This window comes from Silurus meridionalis, chromosome 12 (genome assembly GCF_014805685.1).
Source record: "Silurus meridionalis isolate SWU-2019-XX chromosome 12, ASM1480568v1, whole genome shotgun sequence".
Lineage (NCBI taxonomy): Eukaryota > Metazoa > Chordata > Actinopteri > Siluriformes > Siluridae > Silurus > Silurus meridionalis.
In genome coordinates this window covers 13,323,394-13,343,256 of record NC_060895.1, presented here as the reverse complement: position 1 = coordinate 13,343,256, position 19,863 = coordinate 13,323,394, and the positions used below count along the sequence as shown (strand labels likewise).

General features: G+C 35.2%; 1 protein-coding gene across 2 annotated transcripts; it reads left to right on the top strand.

The window, feature by feature from the left end:
* Positions 1 to 1,617: 1,617 nt before the first annotated feature.
* Positions 1,618 to 19,536, top strand: cuedc1b (CUE domain containing 1b). Of its 2 annotated transcripts, none has more exons than XM_046863528.1 (11): positions 1,618 to 1,814; positions 10,936 to 11,580; positions 12,896 to 13,023; positions 14,279 to 14,405; positions 14,568 to 14,778; positions 15,837 to 15,887; positions 16,003 to 16,092; positions 16,179 to 16,272; positions 16,967 to 17,025; positions 17,111 to 17,174; positions 18,254 to 19,536. In XM_046863528.1, coding segments are annotated over exons 2-11 (1,176 nt in total). In that variant the 5' UTR covers positions 1,618 to 1,814; positions 10,936 to 11,229; the 3' UTR covers positions 18,255 to 19,536. The 2 variants fall into 2 exon arrangements, with proteins under 2 accessions (XP_046719484.1, XP_046719485.1); XM_046863529.1 differs by lacking the exon at positions 1,618 to 1,814 and adding an exon at positions 8,766 to 8,934.
* The last annotated feature ends 327 nt before the right edge of the window (positions 19,537 to 19,863 follow it).

The window sequence follows — 19,863 nt, the reverse complement described above, 5'->3', positions numbered from 1 at the left end:
CTATATAATTATATACAATAAAACAACATTCTAATCATGAAAAAATTAAAGAAGGGTTACTTGAGCCCCAAGTAATGCATGGAACCATGAGAAGGGTTATCACTGGCCAGCATGATCTCAGATCCTGTTTTATTTTCCAGCTCATTCTTCTAGGGGTAAGATGTCAGATCTCAAAAAAAAAAAAAAAAAAAAGCAGTAATCCTGCTCAGTGTACTGTACAAATGTCCTTAGCACACTAGCATTAAACTGCTGCTTCTGGAATACATTTGTGACTGTTTTTATGCTCACTCAAACAATAACTCATTATATACTTTTTAAGGTCCTGTTTCCTGGACATAGCAACAACTCTATTAAGTTGCACAAGGAGTTTAGTCAAAGATGCTGAAGGGAAAATGTATCTTTAAAACACTTATTTATTACTAATAATAGACAGAAATGTTGCATAACTTACACAACCAACCAGTCCATAAAGTAATGCTAATTGATTAGCTTTAATTTGAAGTTCATATGAAGACATTAGTCAAGCTAAATTCATGTGTACTTTGAAATAGATTAGTACAAGTTACCAAACAAGTTTGGGCATAGATATTTCACTTAACTGCTTTCAGTCCAGATATACATTGTATTACATACATAATTAAATACTTATCTAGGCAAGTAACTGTACATGATGTTGGATGTGTTCTAATCTGGACATTACTCAACTACTTTTTACTGAGTGGCTATTTCTGTGGCCACATGTGAATCACAATTTTATTTATAAAATAAAATAAAAAATATAAATTTTTATTTATTTTTTTTTGCATGGAAAAAAGTCAGAATTGTTCGATAAATAGTTGCAATAGCCTTTTATTTGATTTAATTTTTTTATTCAGTGGCGAATACAAGCAGCCACTATAAGCTTTAAAATGTCTAAATTAAAGATAGTTATTCTCAATATGTGAATTTTGTATTTTTTAAAGTAAACTTTAAAACAAAGACATTATTAGGGATTTCTATAGTTATAATCAGCAAAACAACTTATTTAAATCTATTTAGTTTTTATCTGATGAATTGACTAGATAAATAATTTTCGTCTATCAATAAATCGTCCGATTAATCGATTATTAATCGATTTACAAATAATCGTTGGTTGCAGCCATATATATATATATATATATATATATATATATATATATATATATATATATATATATAATTTATAACTATTATTATAAGACAGATATAGATATATAAATATACAATAAAGTCCAAGTAATGCATGGAGCTATGAGGGTCTAGTCATCACATGGAATTACGAGGGTCATCACAGCATGATCTCACATCCTGTTCCTAATTTCCAGCTCGTTCCTTCAAAAAAAATGTCAAGGTGGGAAAAGGGCCAGAAAAAGAATAGAGATAAATATTTCTCCCTAAGCAGTACAAATTCTCCTTGACAATAATGTCCTCAGCACAAAGGACATCTCGTGGTGTAGTTAACTTTGGGGACAGGGATGCATTTGACGTGTGTGTCCACTAGGCAGCTGTCTGCTCCTTTGTTCCTCTGAAAGTCTGATGGTAACCCCCACAGTCTCTTCTGCTGGGTCTGATTCAACCGACGCGCGCGCGCACACACCCACACACCACAATGTCGAGAAATGGGAACCACACACACACACACACACAGTCTGTATGAGTGAAGGTTTAAACCCATCCCAGTTCTCTGTGCAGCTTTAGTGCTCAGAAGGAAACGAGGCTTCTCGGTGAATATATTTTACGGCAGACCGGAAAGCTGACGCCGTGCCGCTCACCAGCTGCTCTCTCTCCCTCTCCCAGTAAGTAACAGTGCTCAGATATTAGCTTGCTAACCTTTTATTTTATTCTTCCCAGGATTTCCCGACGTGTCGGAAATTATTAGTGTTATCACTACAGACTTTTTGAAACCTAAACAGAGTTATATATTTATTTGTATTATTATTATAATTAAACTATAACACGCGACTCTTTTCAGCTCTGAGTCGTGCATGTGTTCAGCTCCTTGTAATTGTCCGACTTGAGTAGTGCGGCCTCCCTTCACTTCACTGACCCTCTGTGCTTCTTTAATCCGCTCCTAAACAATTATACCGACTCGTCATTTACAGTAACAGTATTTTGTTTACACTCAGCTTCATTATCTTGTACGTCAAATGGCAGCACATGTCAGTTTACAGCGTATTCCCTTAAACAAATCTCCCCGTTTTCCCCCCCTGGGCTTTATCCTAAATACTTTCCCATTGGATATAAGGCGCCCCATGTAGTATGCAGTAGACATGATTGTATACTTGTTTGTAGTGCACTTCTATTAGGAGGTAGGAGTGGTTTGGGGTGGAGCCCATGTCCCGGTTGGGTGCTAATGCTAGCTTGTATGTTACAATATAGATACGTTGTAGGCTGTTGTGTATATAAACAACACTTAAAGATGGACACAGATGTGCAGTGGGATTTAATTCATGTAACTGATAAATCATGAAAAGTAATTTGCATTTATTTTGTCATTCAGAACTCTATTTTGTCTTTGGTTTTGCCCCCCACTTTTTGTTGATGTAAATATTATCCTTTCAAATATATATATATATATATATATATATATATTTTTTTATTTATTTATTTATTTATTTTTTTATTTATTTATTTATTTTTTTTTTTTTTGCTCTATTGTGATATAAACACACTCTCTATTCCCTTGTCACTTTTTCCTATTCATAAATACTATGCATTGAAAATCTGCCACTTATAAAGTCCAAAGATTTTTGGAAACACAGTTAAAATAGTTTCACAGATTTTGTCATACTTCTCTTATTGCCCATAACATGTAATCTTGTTTTAGATATGACCAGGATGTTTGTATTTTAGTTGTTTTGAGTGCAATAGAAATGTATGAGGTCTTTTACGGTCTTGTTAGACAGACAGCTGGTGCCACTCCCATTCCCCATTGAAGGCCGTAGATTTGTATACGGTTAGTGACCCTCTTTTTGTGCGGATAAAGGCAGTCAGAAAAGCTTCCATATCCATATGCATACCATCCATGACAAAAATCAGTAAAGGACATTAAGGAAGGCTTTTTTTTTCCTCTGAGTATGCCTGTGACAGGAACAGGATGTTGGTGGAACCCTTTTGATAACCTCCCTGTTCACTAAAGATTAGTTTGCTTCTTTGTGTTCTCCCAATATAGACCTAATGATAGTTCCTGGAAAGGAATACGTGCTCAAGTCTGTCATGCACACCACGCTGAGGCAAGCATTGTCCTTGATTTATTGTTTTTTTTTTTTTAAACCACCTGAACAATTTTTTTTTTTCACTTTAAGTTTTGCATTATCATTTCATTTTCTGTCTTGTCATCTCTTCTGCCTCTTTTCTTGATCCAAAGTTTTAATCAGCACATCTTTTTTTTTTTTTTGTCATTGCTCACCTTGATCTTTTTTCCTGTAGAATTCTGGAGCATTATTTATAAATATTTGACTTTTTTTCTGGATTAGCCTTAAATCTAATTCCTATTAAGTATCTACTTCAATCCTGGGACTTTTTCCATCCCCTCTCAGCTTTGTTTGTGTTTACTTGGAAGGATTCTTTTATAGGCGAGGACAAGAATGGTTATTTACACCTCTCTTGGGTTTCTTTTTTTTTCATACTACTGAATCAAGGCATTGCCAATGTGTGCCACTTGAAGGAAAAAATGGCTAGTTCACTGCACTGCTCAAATGGAAAAGATCAGTAGACAAATGAGGACATGGATGGAGATTAAACGGAAGTGTGGTTTTCACACCGGGGCTAATTAAAGAAATGTGCAAAATGAATTCACTGCTAAGACTTTCTTAAATAATAATCAGAGGCACAGGAGGGATTACCAGTAAGTCAGTGTATCCTCTTACACTCTTCTTTTTCCTGTAATACACCAGGCAGCCAGTTTTCCAAGACTTTCTGTGCATTTTTCTTATCTTAGATCATTAATAACTGCAAGGCTGTTTGTGAAATTTTTCCGCAATATGTTTGTGAAATCTTTCAGCTTTGACTCAATTGTATTCTGTCTTGGCTGTTTTCTGCAGTCAGATAGCTCTTGCTTGGATGCCAAATGGATACAGTGGGGCAGCATGGTCTGTGGGGAGGGTGTCAAAAATAGTGTGGAGAATCCGACGTCTGCTTTCCAAGATTTTTCCCAGTTAGCCTGTTTTGTTCACGAGTTTAGTAAACATGCACATATTTGCTTCTGACTGCTCTTTTTGTGGTGGCCTGTAAGTGCAAAATAAAATGAACAAACCGCACACACAACGGCAATGACATCAGCATTATCTTAAAAAGGATTTGTACTAAACATTACATTCTTGATGCTGACTCACACAACATATGTTATGTTATGTAGTTAGTCTGGAAAAATAATGTAATGCCGAGTTGCTTATTTTAGTAAGGTTTCCTTTTAGGTAGATTTTCAGCATTCACAAACTCGTATTAATGTCAGGTAAAACTGAGATCTAGAATAACATCATATACCTTCCATTGTTAAAAATAGGAATGCATTAGGATTCACGTAGGATCTTATATTACATCTCCTAGCTCTCTCTTTATGCAGTCACTTAGACTGAAATACTGTAGACAATCAACAAGCTAGAGCATGTAATGATTAGTAAGGAAGGACCTTCTGTGTCCATATTCAGTTAATGTGTTTTTCTGCTGTTTTTTGTTTCAGTTGTATTTTTTTTTTTTTTTTTATGTATTTTCTAGTTAAAGCTATTCTTTCTTTGGCCTGTACTTTTACTGAATTCTAATCTGAAGGCGTGATCAGTTTGCTGTTGAATATTGTTTTGGCATTCAGTCATTCTGTGAGGCAACAAAGAAATCTCGCACAGTACCCAAATTTAAATAAATACATATTAGAATTGTGCAATGTATTATGTAAGGTTCCTGTTTCTGTTTCTCCCTAGTTTCTTGCTCTTGCTGCTCTGTTCCTGCTAATAGTTTCCTTTTCTCATAGTTTCTGCTTTTATTGAGGAATTTATAGCCCAGCAAGCTCGCTCGCCTCTTGTCTGTTATAATTCTTGCTTTCTCAATATATCTTTTTTTGACACCAAACAGAATTTAGGCCCTGGAGATGTTTATTAGAGTAGATACCACATTTAAATGGTTTTGATAAAGATGAATTTTTCTCACTCCTCCTGTTCATGTCCACATGTGCAGTTTGAGCCGTTTTTGGAATGGAATGTGATGCCATGCATTGGGCCTGCTTACGTGGACATTATGTAAGTGACCGGCTTGTCTGATAAAGCACATCTGTATGGTGCCCTGGTGTAGGCATGTGAAAACTGACCATATCCACTCTGATTTTGTCGACTGCCATTGAAACATCTTGATCTACAGCTTGTTTGCAGATGCAAGGGCAAGAGGAAGGAGTGCTATTCACAGCTAAGAAGTAGCACGCGAATAAGCCCTGGCACCACATTTAAAAACTATAGAATGGCATTAGAATCAACATTAAAGTTAAAAAAATGAACTTGTTGAGCCTGGAACAATTTTGTTGAGTATTGCTGTTCCTTAGAGGTTTGTGCTGTAATTGTGAAATATGATTTCAAAGCTTTAGTTTTTTTTTTTTAAGAGGATTAAGTTCAATTTGTATCCCAGCCCAATTTACATTTTTTCTATCATTTTTATAACAGCAATATGTGCTGATTGAATTGCCATAAACCATAATTAAGGTTAAAGTTAGATTAAAAAAAAATGTACATCCGGGATATTGATGGTTAATGGTGATGTTGGCAAAGTTTCTGAAAAAGTCTGCATGAAATTAAACACTCCAACATCTGGCAAAGTCTTATGGCCCACTGCTAGCCTTCACACAGGATATGATGTTTTTTTCTTTTCCTTCTCACACACTAAATCTTGCCTTTTTTAAGTAAGATGGGCTAACTGGGCTGTTGAGATTAATTTTAAAGGTTAAGCATTCCCTAACTTTATTGCTTATTGTACTGAAAATGTGCTCTGACCTGCTGTAGAGCTGCATAATTTTCTGTCATTTTCTTTTGAAGTTATTAATTTAGTAAATATTTAATCCAAAATAAAATGTGGATAATAATAATAAATATTTTTCAGAAATTTTTGATCAGTCTTGCTGAAATGCATATATTTCAACTTGTTGCTCCTTAAGTTTTGTACTTAGCTATGCGTTTTGATAAATTATGCAATGCAGCAGGTTTGTTAACCACTTTTGCATAAACAATGAAAAAGATTAGAGATTTACTATTAAGCTCTTCTCTGAAAAGTAATAGTGAGAATAGCATGTTGTATTTAAACTGTTTTGGCAATGTGTCAAAATTTAAGAGGTTGAGGGTCATTGTAGTAATGTTATCACATAAGTGCTAGTAAAAATCAATATGCATAGTTAGGGTATTGATGGAGAGTCGTTACTTTCTTTTGTGGAAAAATAACCTGAAACTGCTTATTTTTGTAAAAACTGGCCATTGTATTGCCATTAAATGGCATTGACTTTCCCATGGCTTGTCGGCAAATATGCAAGGGGTATTTTGTTTACTTAACATTTAATATTTCTCTTTTTGTATGTATGTGTGTGTTCCACTTTGTTCAGTTTTCAATTCCCACGTACTAGCTAACCTTCCCCAAACACACCACAGCTGTCATTGTGAGGCTGAAGTCTAGCTATATATATATATATATATATATATATATATATATATATATATATATATATATATATATATATATATATATATATATATATATAATATAATGCTAGATATATACCTAGCAAGTGTTGACCTTATTGTCAGAAGTTTCAGTTACTCTATAATACTGCATAAGCAAGATTACTGCTGTACTGATATAAGCACAGTTGTGATTAAAAACTAAATTGTAGCTGTAGTGATATTCATGAAAAAAGCACTCTTGTTAAATTGCTTAATTATACTATTATGATTAATAAATGACAGCTTGGAGTTGGCACGTGTAGCGTTGGCCACTCGCAATTGTTGTTTGTAGGTTGTTTGGACAAGGTAAATTGAATGTAGATGTGAATATAGGTGTGCATACATTTGACTGGCAACCAGTCTAGAGTGTACTCTCCCTCATTTCCAGTGCTCCCAACATGGACTCAGAATCGAGGATAAAACAGGTACTGAATGTGTTTTGTATTTGTAATAGTTTTTGTTTGTCCCATTCATCAGATGTGATATTTCATGACCGCTACATACATCTCTCTTGAAAACGAGCTCTACCCAAGTACCAACTTCACATTGATATCAGGACACCGCTTGGCTGACAACTTAAAGATTTCTAAGCTTCACCACTGATCAAAAAAGGGTTTAAACATCGAAACACTTAATGTCCTGTTTAAAAGCAGAAGCTTTGGAACTGTAGTGGAGGCACTTGAAATGCATTCTGGTGAGTTTTAGATATCATGTAGGTTCCCCTTGTTTAGTCAGCAAATCTCAAATGGACAGAGAGACAACAAGACAAAGAATCTGAAACTTTACTGTAAAGGGAACAAAGCTCCTTTTTCCTGTTACTTTACTTATTTAAGACAAAATGTTCTTTTCACATTACAGATGAATTACAGTGGAGAAAATGCTTTGCATTGGCACAATGAAGCACTTGGTACAAGGGATCACACCCCCTTTTGTGTTTTTTATTAACAGGTCACTGACTGTGAAATTGTACCTAACGATCTCAACAGTACAGCGGAGGACCACATAACATTCAGATATACAGTGTGTGACAGGTGCAAAATGTCTCCACAAACATTACAATTGCTGTCCTTTTTTATGATGGATTATAATCTACAGTCTTGGAATTCTTTCCCATAGATTTCGCAGTGTCTATGGAGATTTGTAGTCATGCATTTACTGAGTACTGAGTTCAGGCACTGTTGTAAAGTGATCAGGGGTTCAGCCTGTGTTCCAGTTCATTTAAAGATGGTCAATTTGTACCCCATGTCTTAATGGACTTTCCTTTTACAGGGGCATTCCCACAGGCATGTTTGGGTCCCTTAGTGCTGGTAAAAAGACATGTTCTATACAGTAGGCCCACATGACGGTCAGGTGGTCAGAACATTCAGAACATCTGTGAGCATGTGGTGTGAATCATTCTACATTTTAATGTGGTCTTTGGCATCCTGTTTTTCATTTCCTGTTTACAGGGGACAATCATTTCTTCCTGGTTGAAATAAACATAATAGACGAAGAACTGTAATCTTCATATTTGGGGGGGGGAAAGCATGAAATGCAAAAAAAAAAAAAAGTGTAAGAGTATTTTATTGAGACTTGAATTTACCTACACGTTAAAAGATCTCAAATTAAGTGTAATTTTGTAGACACCAATTTGAGGAGGTTAGATAAAAAATCTAATTGGAATTGCTTTTAAATCATTTATAAACTTTTTATCTTATATAAAATATCTTAATCAAACTTGAGTTTTGTAAGCCTTTCTCTCTTTGTGTGTTGTGAAGGTATCATACTCCCTGACCAGAATGTTTAATTAGATGCATTTCACATGCCATTACTTCAGAAATGATCTCAAACAATATCTCTTGATTCCAGAACAGCTCTGAAGCCACAGGCATGGGCAGGCAACTGCAGCTTGCCTCACAGCTTGCTTCACAACCTCAAAACACAGACTACATATTCTTATTTTGCATCCTGTTTACATCACAAACATAAGGGTTGGCAGGGCACACTGGGACCTGGCGGTGCCATGTGGGCCTGGCTTCAGCTCAGCCTGGCTTATTGTTTCTCAAGAGCCGGGATTTCTCTACCCAGTACTGAGGGAGGGCAGAGAGGGAGACTGAAATGAGTGGGGAGCAACATTTCAAGAAATTGCACTGGACTTTTGCATGCTCTCATGGTTTTTTCTTGTAGTTTTTTAATCTTCAGGATGTGGATAGGATTTAACAGATGGAGTTATGTTAGATAAGTGAAGGTAAATCTAAATGTACAGTTTTTATTTTAAGGCTGCTGTTTAAGAAACTTCCACTTTTTGTAAAATAACTCAATTGTGGGCTTAGTATATGATCAATAACTACTAAAATCTGTAATGTGCAGAATATAAAACATGATATTGAATAATATATGTGAATGTTAATTATATTTGCATGCTATGACTTGATGTCCAGTATTTGTCTTGTACCTGTACAAATTCTGGACAGTACTATGTTTGCTGGTTTTATTTGCTAAAATATGTTTTGGACAAATGGTGCCATGCAGTTTTGGGTGTTCTTGTTTGTTTGTTTTTTCCTCCACCCATCATAGTGGTTTCCTTACCAAATGTGCATGTCACTAATTTAGCGCTTAGCCTTTAAGGTGTAGGCTTATGTGGTGTTTTAATGTCACATTGGTTTTACACTGTCATTGGTTTGGCCTCTTACTAATCTGGGTCAGTGTCATTTAAGGTTACCTCTGCTAAACGCCCTCACTGTTGTTTGACCTTTATTTAAGTATGCTTTTTTTTTTATATTCAGTTGGCAAATGTGTCCATGGAAAAACAAGTGGTACTCATTTTTATTTTAGTCTATTCCATTTATTTATTTACCCCACACACACACATTTTACCTGCTATAACAGCCTTATTTTGTTTTTGTCTAAAATATGTCTATAATTACTACAAATTAATTGTTGTACAGTGTTTCTTGTTGTACTTGACGACAAAATGTTGTACAATCATGGGGCAGCACACTTACTGCCCCACGTGTCTCTATATAGTTATTAAGAAAAATTAGCAGCAAGCAATTATTGTTAAATCAATTTTCCCAAACATATTTAAAGTGTAAGTGCAGAGCTTTTGTCCATGATGCACAGGATCCTAACAATTGTAAAGTATATTTCAAAGTTTAGTAAAGTGGACTTTGTAATTGAACCATCTACCTATAAACCATCTACCAGAAATGTGTGACCTTGTGTCAGCCAAAAAAAAGAGGAAGAAAAACGTGTCTCTTTCTTCCAGATTCTGAATATTGGTGGCTAGATTCAGGAGATTCATGTGTTTTTGAGATGTATTTGGGCTGGAAATGTTTTCCCAAATAATGACAACTCTAGTAAACTGGGCCTTTGTGTGCACCTTGCTGGTGACCGGAAACACATCAACTGTATCAAACAAAGATATTTCTAAACCTGTTATTTAACTCGCATTAAGTTGACTTTAAACTGGATGACTTTAGTGAGCTATAAAATAACCGTGTCAACTGTGATAGCTCTTTATTTATTTATTTATTTTTTAAAGTTGTGTCATTATTAATGTTGCTCCACCCAAGCAAAAGCTCTGGTTTGCTCCTGTTATAGCTGTATGGCCTGTTCCACAGTTGATCTGGCATGTTTGTCTACTTCTGTAGACCTTGAGGGTGTCATGCATGCATGCATGCTTTCTGACAATGGATCTATTTTTGTTTGTCATGTGTACAACCTCTAAAACATTTCAGGACCTTAACCCTTATTTAAAACATTTTAATGTTTACAGCAAGCTATTTGACTACTTTACTGCAGCTTGAGGAAGCCATGTTCATCAAACTTAACATCTGGTTAAAATGTTTTATTTATTAAGTACACTTAAGTACATTGATTTGGTCAATTGCTTTATACCTTTCCCAAGTAAAAGTCACTAAAGTGATTCTCCCCAGGGAACATTTATCTGCACATTTTTCAGTTTTCATGCTGTTTTATCAGCTTGTGGAGAGAGTGACTCATTAGAGGCTTTTTTTGTGTTGGTTTTTTAGTGTCTTTCCATCTGCTTCACTGTCTGGAGAGGAAAGCTTCTGTTCAGTAGCAGTTTGTCGATCAGTCTATAGACTGGAACCTTAAAATTAACTTTTCTGAACAAACCAATTGGATATTAAAATAAAAACATTTCCAAAAGCCTTCTGGTTTAATTTTAGTATCCCTTCTGCTGACTGCTTCCTTAATAATTTTATTTTTCATTCTGCCTTTATAGGTCCAGATGAAAACATAAGTTCACTGAAAAGTTCCAGAGTTATCATCCGCAATGTGCTGAATGTCATTCTTCCCCTTGAAGTGTCTCCAATACTGCTATATTGGATGCAGTTTAAAAAGCAGAAAAGGAAGAAATATGCTTTCTCTTGTCCCAGTGGATTAACCTACTTGCACAGAGATGAAGGACTGAATAGGCTTCGAAAGCTGTCTTGCTCTGAGACAAATACAAGTGGATATAAGAAAGCAAAAAGTTGGAGTTTGTGCCATCATTTCCTTGGTGCCTTAGTTGGTCAAGATGACCAGTCTGTTTCGGCGGAGTAGCAGTGGCGGCTCTCGTGGAGGAGGTGGAGCAGGAGGGGGAGCAGGAGGGACAGGAGGAGGAGGAGGAGGAGGAGGAGGTGGAGGATCGGCCCCAGGAGAGCTAAACAACAGTAGGCCTAACAGACAGGTGCGACGGCTAGAGTTCAACCAGGCCATGGAAGACTTTAAGACCATGTTTCCCAGCATGGATTATGAAGTGATTGAGTGTGTGCTGCGCTCCAACAATGGAGCTGTAGATGCCACCATTGACCAGCTTCTGCAGATGAGCATCGACGACAATGGATCAGATGATTCCTCAGACTCTGATGACAGCATCCCACCCGAGGTAACAAGATGCGCCATGTATTCTTTTGCGTTTTCCTGTCTGCGTGAAACAAATCTTAAATGAGTACCACAGTGACAGTTAACATTATTAAATATATTTAGTTTTTGGAATTTATTTATTTATTTATTTATTTATTTATTGTTATTATTATTATTTTTTTTTAAATATACTCCTGACATTGTTGTGTATGTAATAATTTTAATAATTAAAAATGCACTCAAAGTGCGAGGCCGTGACTAAACAAACTTGCGGTCCGTCACTTAATACGTTGCAGAGGGAACTCAGACACGTGTGTACCGAACCCAAAAGCCCTGTACTGAAAAACGTGTACCGTTACACACCTAGACAGTTGTAATTTTAATATCTTTGTAAATATTGCTACTACATTACTACTTAAGTAAAAAAAAACATATTACAAATAAATATACTGTAACCCAGTAAACGCTTCTTGCGTAAAACATGCATGTGGATCTTTTACAGTGATGCCAAATCAAATCCATATTTTCTAGCTCACATGCAGCATTTGCTTTTGTCAGTCTAAAATTATTTTCAGAAACACTGGTTACAGTCCTGCCTTATTTCCACCGCTTCAGTATTCTACTGAACTAGACATAATCACAAACCGATAAAACTGTCAGAAGATGAAATTAGAATTAGGCAGAAATAACATGAAATAGAAGGCAAAAAGCTAGACAGTATTTCAGACTCTTTTTTTTTTTTTTTTTTTTATACATGGTACAATATTTACAGCTATTTCATACGTTTTCATCTTTAAACTATGCTTTGTTTGGCTCATTCTTCTATTTTTAAAACCTTGGTAGGGAGACACTGAGCCAAGGTTAAGATCACATGATTTGCCTCTTTGAATGTAGTTTCAATCTCTAACATCTTAATATAATTATAATGAGGTCATATTACTCTAGAATATGCATTTCAGACTTGTATTTAGAGAGTTTTTGTTGGTTCATTTACATTCAACCTTTGGAAATACAGGTAAGTGTAGAGAAAAATGCAGCCAATGTTATACTCTTGCTTTACCTGTTAATTTATTTTTCTTATCAATCTATCTATATCTCTATATCTCTATATCTCTATTTCTCTCTCTCTCTCTCTCTCTCTCTCTCTCTCTCTCTCTCTCTCTCTCTCTCATTCATATATATATATATATATATATATATATATATATATATATATATATATATATATATATATATATAAACTGTCTGTCTGTGTGTGTGTGTGTGTGTGTGTGTGTGTACATTTTTATTTTATTTTATTTGAATGCCATATCCTTTTTATGCCTTATCTGTGTCAGATTATGGAGCGGACCCTTGAACCAGACAGCTCCGATGAAGAGCCACCTCCAGTGTACTCTCCACCCACATACGACATGCACATATATGACAGGAAATATCCCAATGCCCCTCCCACTCCTCCACCCAGGTAAAAATAAAAAAAATAGAAGCATCAAGGTTACGTAAATATGTAATAGTAACATGAAATTCTATAAACCATTGTATGTTATAGTTCTCACTTCAGAATAAAAGTTATTTGGCTCTGTGTGTAATAGGGATAGATAATACTATATAAATATTACTGCTCTTTCAATACTGATGACCCCTGGTGTTCAGGAAACATACTGCTGGTTCCAGTCAGTATAAAATGGTTTTGGTAATCATTGCCAATGTAAATCACTTTAGCTGTGTTACAGGTGCCTATGAATTTAAATGAGTAGCTCAACAGACTAAAGTACAGAAGATGTGCATAAGAGAAGCTATAGTAACAAGCTATTGCAAAGGCACTGTTTGACACATTACATTTTATATATATATAAAACACATCAAGACGATGTCACTTTAATTATTAGCTTTGCTTTTGTTGTTGGCAAGTGGTAGACTCTTCTTCAATACTATAATTTGTAAGTCATTACAAATTATACTTATAGTACAACATGAAACTATTTGATACATGATACTGCATTTAGTTATTACATTACTTTTAATGTTATTTCTTTGTTGTTCTTGACTGCTCAATCCCTCGTTGTGTGAAGCTTGGTAAAAGGTTTTTGGTTTTGTAGCTAATTTAGCAAAACATTCATTGTCCATGTCTTCTTTGCATCAGTCAAAATCTTGTATTTCTCTATGTGATTAGTCATGTAGTCGTGATTCAGATTATAGGCCTTAAGCACAGCGATCGGTACTTTACAAACTAAGCACACTTTGACTTCAGTAAATAAATACTTAGGAAACCGTGTCTAGTTAAAATCATTTTTTCTGTTTTTAATGTGAGCTGTCATTATTTGGGGTTTAACTGTGAACTCGGAATCTCTTGTAGACACCCGTTCTTCTACACGTTATTGTGAAGGTGTATAGGCACACATGCACATATGCAAACTGAGTTTCCTGCTAAATAAAAGCAATGCAGTAGTATTGATTGCGCAGCGTACACTCTACTTACATTTGATTTCTGAATTAGAATTTTTGATTGAACTCACATAGGCTGGACAAGGACAGGCTAAAGACTAAATGTGGCTCAGGGTCCCTAGAATGCCTAGGTATTGTCTGGCTTGTAAGTTTTTTTGTTTTGTTTTGCTTTGTTTTTTTACTGTGGTCACTGTCATGTTTTTTAAGTATGTCAAAAAGTTGGGCCTGTTTCTCTTCAAATGTGAAGTGAAACTCACATCAATGACGTATTACAGGTTTGAAGTCCAGCCCTCAGCAGGACACCAGCACACGCGCGGTTACAGGAACTGGAACCCACCTTTACTTGGAAACCTGCCTGATGACTTCCTGCGGATCTTGCCCCAGCAGTCAGACAGTATTCAGGTGCAAAATTGGACATTTACCCTCGCCTGGTATTTTATTTATTTAATATTGATGGGATACCTTGTATATAAACATTTTTGCTTCAGTAAAAATGCACGTCCTTTGATTGTCTCTTAAACTGCCTATTCTGTATTATATATTTATTACATTTGTTTTTAATAGACCTCTCAAAACAGCATACAGGAGCCATCGTCCTCCATGGCATCACTGCCTCAGCCAGTTGCCAGTGTTGCTGGAGCATCAGGAGCCTCTGAGCAGGAACGCAAACTCAAACAGTACCTGGAAGATGAGCGAATCGCTCTCTTTCTTCAAAATGAAGAGTTCATGAAGGAGCTGCAGCGCAATCGGGAGTTTCTCGTCGCATTGGAACGAGGTGTGATGTCTTAATTGTGCTGTGAGGTGTACAATATAAGACTGCTTTCACAATGACCTCTTTCACTGATTTTAAACGGAGCAGGGTGTTACATTAAGGACGCTCCCTGTAGTGAGATTCATGAAGAAAGGGTCATTATGGTTGAACTTTTAAAGGATCATGCTGTGGCATGGACATCGGTCAGCTTATATGAGATCTTGGGACAGAACTTCATGTAAATTGAGGAGATCTGTAAAGTCCAGTGGTCCAAAAAAGATAGCACTGTGTGCTATTTTTTTATTATTATTATTATTGCTGTACATTGTCACAATCTGGGACTATAGCTTATAAATGATTTGACAGAATATAAATAGTTTTGTTTTCTATTCAAAATGCTATACCAAATCTACAATCAATTTAAGTGAGTTTTATGATTGTCCCTGTAAAATCAGTCAAGAAGTTCTGTGACATAAGTACCTAATACACACTGCATAGATGTAGTGATAAAACAAATATGAGTCAAATTTGTTTTTTTAAAAACTGCATACAATTGCTACATGAATAGCTGTATAATAGTAAGTGAGCTCACACTGCATGTTTGTTCATGAGTTATTCAAAACATCACAGGCATGATGGCAACGTAGATAAAAACCAAGTGTATTCTCTACCCAAGTGCCACATTTGTATTATTCATATTTATAGCAAACATTACTAGTTATTAGAAAATCAACAAGCAAAATCCAATTTTAGTGTTTAAGGCTAAGTTCAGCTTTGATACTGATAGTAGGTTTTGCTTTAAAAAAAAAAAAAAAAGCAGCTGATGGTCCAATTTCAGGCTTTTGCAAATTAATGTTTTACAGTAACTCATTTCTTGTAAATGCGTGCATGCAGTTAATGCATGCTGGTTTACTTGGTAATGTTTACTCCAAGTTTGTGTATCTGAGCACTTTGTCATTATTATTAATTAATTAATTTATTTTATTTTATTTATTTCAGATTTTGTCGTCATAACAAGTGTCACCATTTTAAGTTAAAACTTAATTTTCATTTTTAACACAGCATTCCCCTTGCCTTTCTAGATCGCCTGAAATATGAATCAAGGAAATTTAGGTCAGCTGGTAACTCTACAGGTAAGTGTCCTTTAGCTGTGTTTGTACTTTTTTACATACCTGTACAATTTTGTGACATCATAGATATTTAAAAGTAGATACAGTGTGTGACAGTGTATGTTTAACCACACGACAGGTGTCCACTACACTCCTGGGTCATTCGAGGCATGCACGGTAGTGTCAGATGATGCTCTGTTCAGAGACAAACTGAAGCACATGGGAAAATGTAAGACACTATATTCTTGCTAAAGATATTACATTTCCAGAAGCATATGATCCATTTCTAATGTTATTGAGACCTCACTTCCACAGCAACCAGGAAGAAACTGTTTGAAATCGCTCGAGGGTTTTCAGAGAAGACAAAACGAAGAAAGGCCAAAAGAAGGACCCTTCTGAGACATCATTCGTATCCTTTAAAAGTCAGATTTTTAACACTGTACATTTTTTAAATGAATAAATATATAAGCTAACAACAAAACTCATTCATCTACAGCAACTGCTTTATTTTGGTCAGGGATGTTGTGAATCCACAGACTGTTCCAGGAACACTAAGTCTGTCCATTGCAGTGTACCGAGCAAACAAACAATTGTGCATTCACTTACACCAAGTGGCAGTTTTTAGTAGCCAGTCCACCTAAATGCATGTTCTTGTAAGGTTGGAGGAAACTTGGGAAATTCACCTAATTATAGGGAAAAAGTGTGAAACTTCACTCAGGCAATATGCAAAGTTCAGGCTCGAACCTGTTAGCTTTGAGCAGTGTGATGAGACAAGGATATCTGTTGCACCAAAAAAACCATAAACAGTTCAAATTCAAACAAACCTTCAATATTGTAAATAGAAACAGTTGCATATTCAGTGTATGCTATATTTCATCCGTTTAACCTACACAAAATTGTGAGCTGAGTAGCTGGGTATTACTGGGATATTATTTAGGTCTAAATTATTTTTAATTGCTGTCTTACCCTTCTTTTAGTGTACCTATTCTAGTGAATTGATTGTAATATGTGATTTGTAACAGATTATCCACCCTGGTATTAATGCTCAGTAAATGAATATTTTTTGATGTAATAATAGTGTGCTTGCCTTAACAGTCTCTCAGACTAGGCACTGCCAACTCCACTGCCAATCTGCTGGATGATGTGGAAGGAAACCCCTGCGGTAAGAATATTTATATTTGGTTTCTGATTACAGCCATTTATATAGCCAGGCACTATAACAACTCGTGTTTTGTATATGTATTTAGAGGAGGAGAGTCAGCTCAGAAGATTGCAGGAAGAGGAACGACATCACAGGGAAGCACTTTCATGGTGAGTGGTCATGCCACAATTTAAGGAATGTTGTAATGTTTCTTCTGGCAAATTAATATTTGGGGGAAATTTTTACATTTACATTTTTTTCTCTGTTCTCTGGCTAATTTTTAGATATAAAATTTTATATAAATATTTAATATTGGTTCTGTGTACATTACCACACAAACACCTGGAGTTTCTCATTCAATATGGTTTATAGTTTTATTACATTATCACAGAACAAACTAAATAATGCAGAATAACAAGAAAAATCTTTGTTGCAATACAATTGATTAGTTTTTTAATAAACATTTTTGAGTGCAAAGAACACTTGACATTACACCTTTTTTGGTTGTCTTATTGGTACATCTATTTCTTGTTCAATTTGTTACCATATTAAATTAAGATTCATTAGTAACATTATGACATGTCACTGATTTTATAGAGGTTTTGGTCATTTGGGTCTTTTACTTCAGCCTGCTATTAAACAAACTGCACACTACATTGGGCATGAAGTACTGATGTGGGAAACCTTTTGTTTGGCAAGACATTACTGCCATTTCTTGATACAGTCTGCTGAATTCTGGTATACACAAACTGAAGACGTTGTTGCCAAACCTCATTCCAATGTGTTTTCCCCTTAACTATTAGAAATGTACAAAAGAAACAACAATCATATGAATTTAAACCAGAAATTACAAGAAACTGAAAGGATTCTACTGGTTCTCAAGTGGTACATTTAAAGAATGCGTTTTCTTTTGTACAGTTATAGTTTTAATTGTGTATTAACAAAAAAGCTTAAAAAATGTTGACCTTAGAGTGGTGCTGTGCCAGTGTTGGGTTAGATTAGGTGCACTCATATGGCCATGTATAGTTGGGGATTAAAATTAGTCATCATATGCAGAATTAGATTTGTTATTTGATAAATAAAATACTAATAAGTAATGCACAATGATTGTGGTTGTGACCATCAGTTATCTACAAATGTTTGGCTATACTGAGTATAACAGGTGTGCTCTTATTTTGGAAGTATGCCCCATTATTTTCCACCAACGTATATCTGAACATATAATAAACATGTGATTATTACGTTTCAGATTTTTTCCTGTCACCTGGTATATTTCAAGTGTCCGTGGTAAAGGCAGAGTAACCCGTAGCAGACAGTTCCTCTGTGGTTCCACGATGATGTGCGAGCTAGTCGTTTGTGACTCCGCCCACACAGTCTCCACACACACACACAGGTTTCCCTAGTCACAGGATTGGACTAGAATTCTAAATCAGCATTGTAACTATGATTATTATCTGCAATATATCAACTTTACTATTAATATAGGAACGCTATGGTAATATATGATTTTTTTTAATGTAAAACTGAAGAAAAAAACAGTATTAAAAGTTATTTTCCCCTATATAATGGTAAAAAAAAAATCTCAATTTGTGCTAGCTACTTAAGATGTATTCTTCCTTTTGATTATTTATGGTTCGAGAAGAATTTGGCTTATTATGTATCATTTTCATATCTTTTGCAAAATATTTATATTCCCTTAAACATACAGAATGACCAACCCTGATGGCTATAGAACATTGAAATGTTTTCTATACTCTCCAAGTTTCCACTTCTACAAAAGGATGCCACATTTGCTTATGTATTCTATTTTTAGTAACACCAAAATGCCTTTTAAAATCTGTGTCTGTGTGACTATAATATACCAAGGCATAAAGGTTCAAACTTAAGGTTTTTTTAGGAGGAGGAGGATATGCCTCCATCATGTACAGCCTGTGTAAGTGCCCTTTTGTCCGGTAGGCATAAACTTTGTACTTGTCCAGAGCCGAAGCATTCTTTTGCGTAGCCAAATGATGCTGTTACAGTGCTAAAATAATTCTTATTGTCAAAATGTAATTTCATTTTTCACATGAACATGTGAAAGGGCAACAATCTGTGAATGGACTTCTACTTGCACTGCCACTTGCATTTCATAATCCTGTTAAATGTCTTTTGTAGTTTTCTTAAAGGGAAGCTCACAAAGAAAAAGCCAGTATTAATGGGTTTAGCAAGTTAGAGTTTTTTGTTTTTGTTTTTAGACTGTTGGGTTTAGGATATTCTGACCCTTATGCTGAGATGTTGGGTGCACAGAATGAGTTGCAAGTACCATGATGTTAGTGTAATGCTGTGTTGATATTTGACTATGATTTAAATTTTATTTTGAGCTGTGTGATTTTATTCTAAAGGAAGATTAAGAAAATGTGACCTTCTACACTTGGTTTGTATTTCAGTTTTTGATAGCATAGCAAGTTGTGTGTTCTCCATTAAGTTGTTCCTGAGTAGCATCACAGGAATTTAAATAAATTGTATTTTGTGCTAATATGCAATGGATTATTAGTAAATGTAACAAGGTGTCTTTTTTTTTTTTTTTTTTAAACAGAGAACATTTTTTTTCTAAACAGAGTTTGGACTTTTATTCTATTATTACTGGTTCTAAATATTAGGTTTCTCCATTTCAAGCCATATAAGGCATTGCACAGTCCAGCATGTTCCATGACCTTTAGTTTTCATTCATGAGATGTGAGTTAATAAACAACACAAACATCATATTAAATTACTATGTGATACTTAACATGTTAGAATTTTCAATTCAGTACCTCTTGAAATAGGGGTAGGACACTGTGGAAAAATCATTTGGGACATTTTGACATTTTCTTTGACGTT

Coding starts and splice junctions, on each gene's coding strand:
- cuedc1b (XM_046863528.1), top strand. CDS start 11,230: ATGACCAGTCTGTTTCGGCGGAGTAGCAGTGGCGGCTCTCGTGGAGGA. Junction 14,779..15,836: donor TCTCGTCGCATTGGAACGAG/GTGTGATGTCTT, acceptor TTGCCTTTCTAG/ATCGCCTGAAATATGAATCA. Junction 16,273..16,966: donor ACCCTTCTGAGACATCATTC/GTATCCTTTAAA, acceptor ACAGTCTCTCAG/ACTAGGCACTGCCAACTCCA.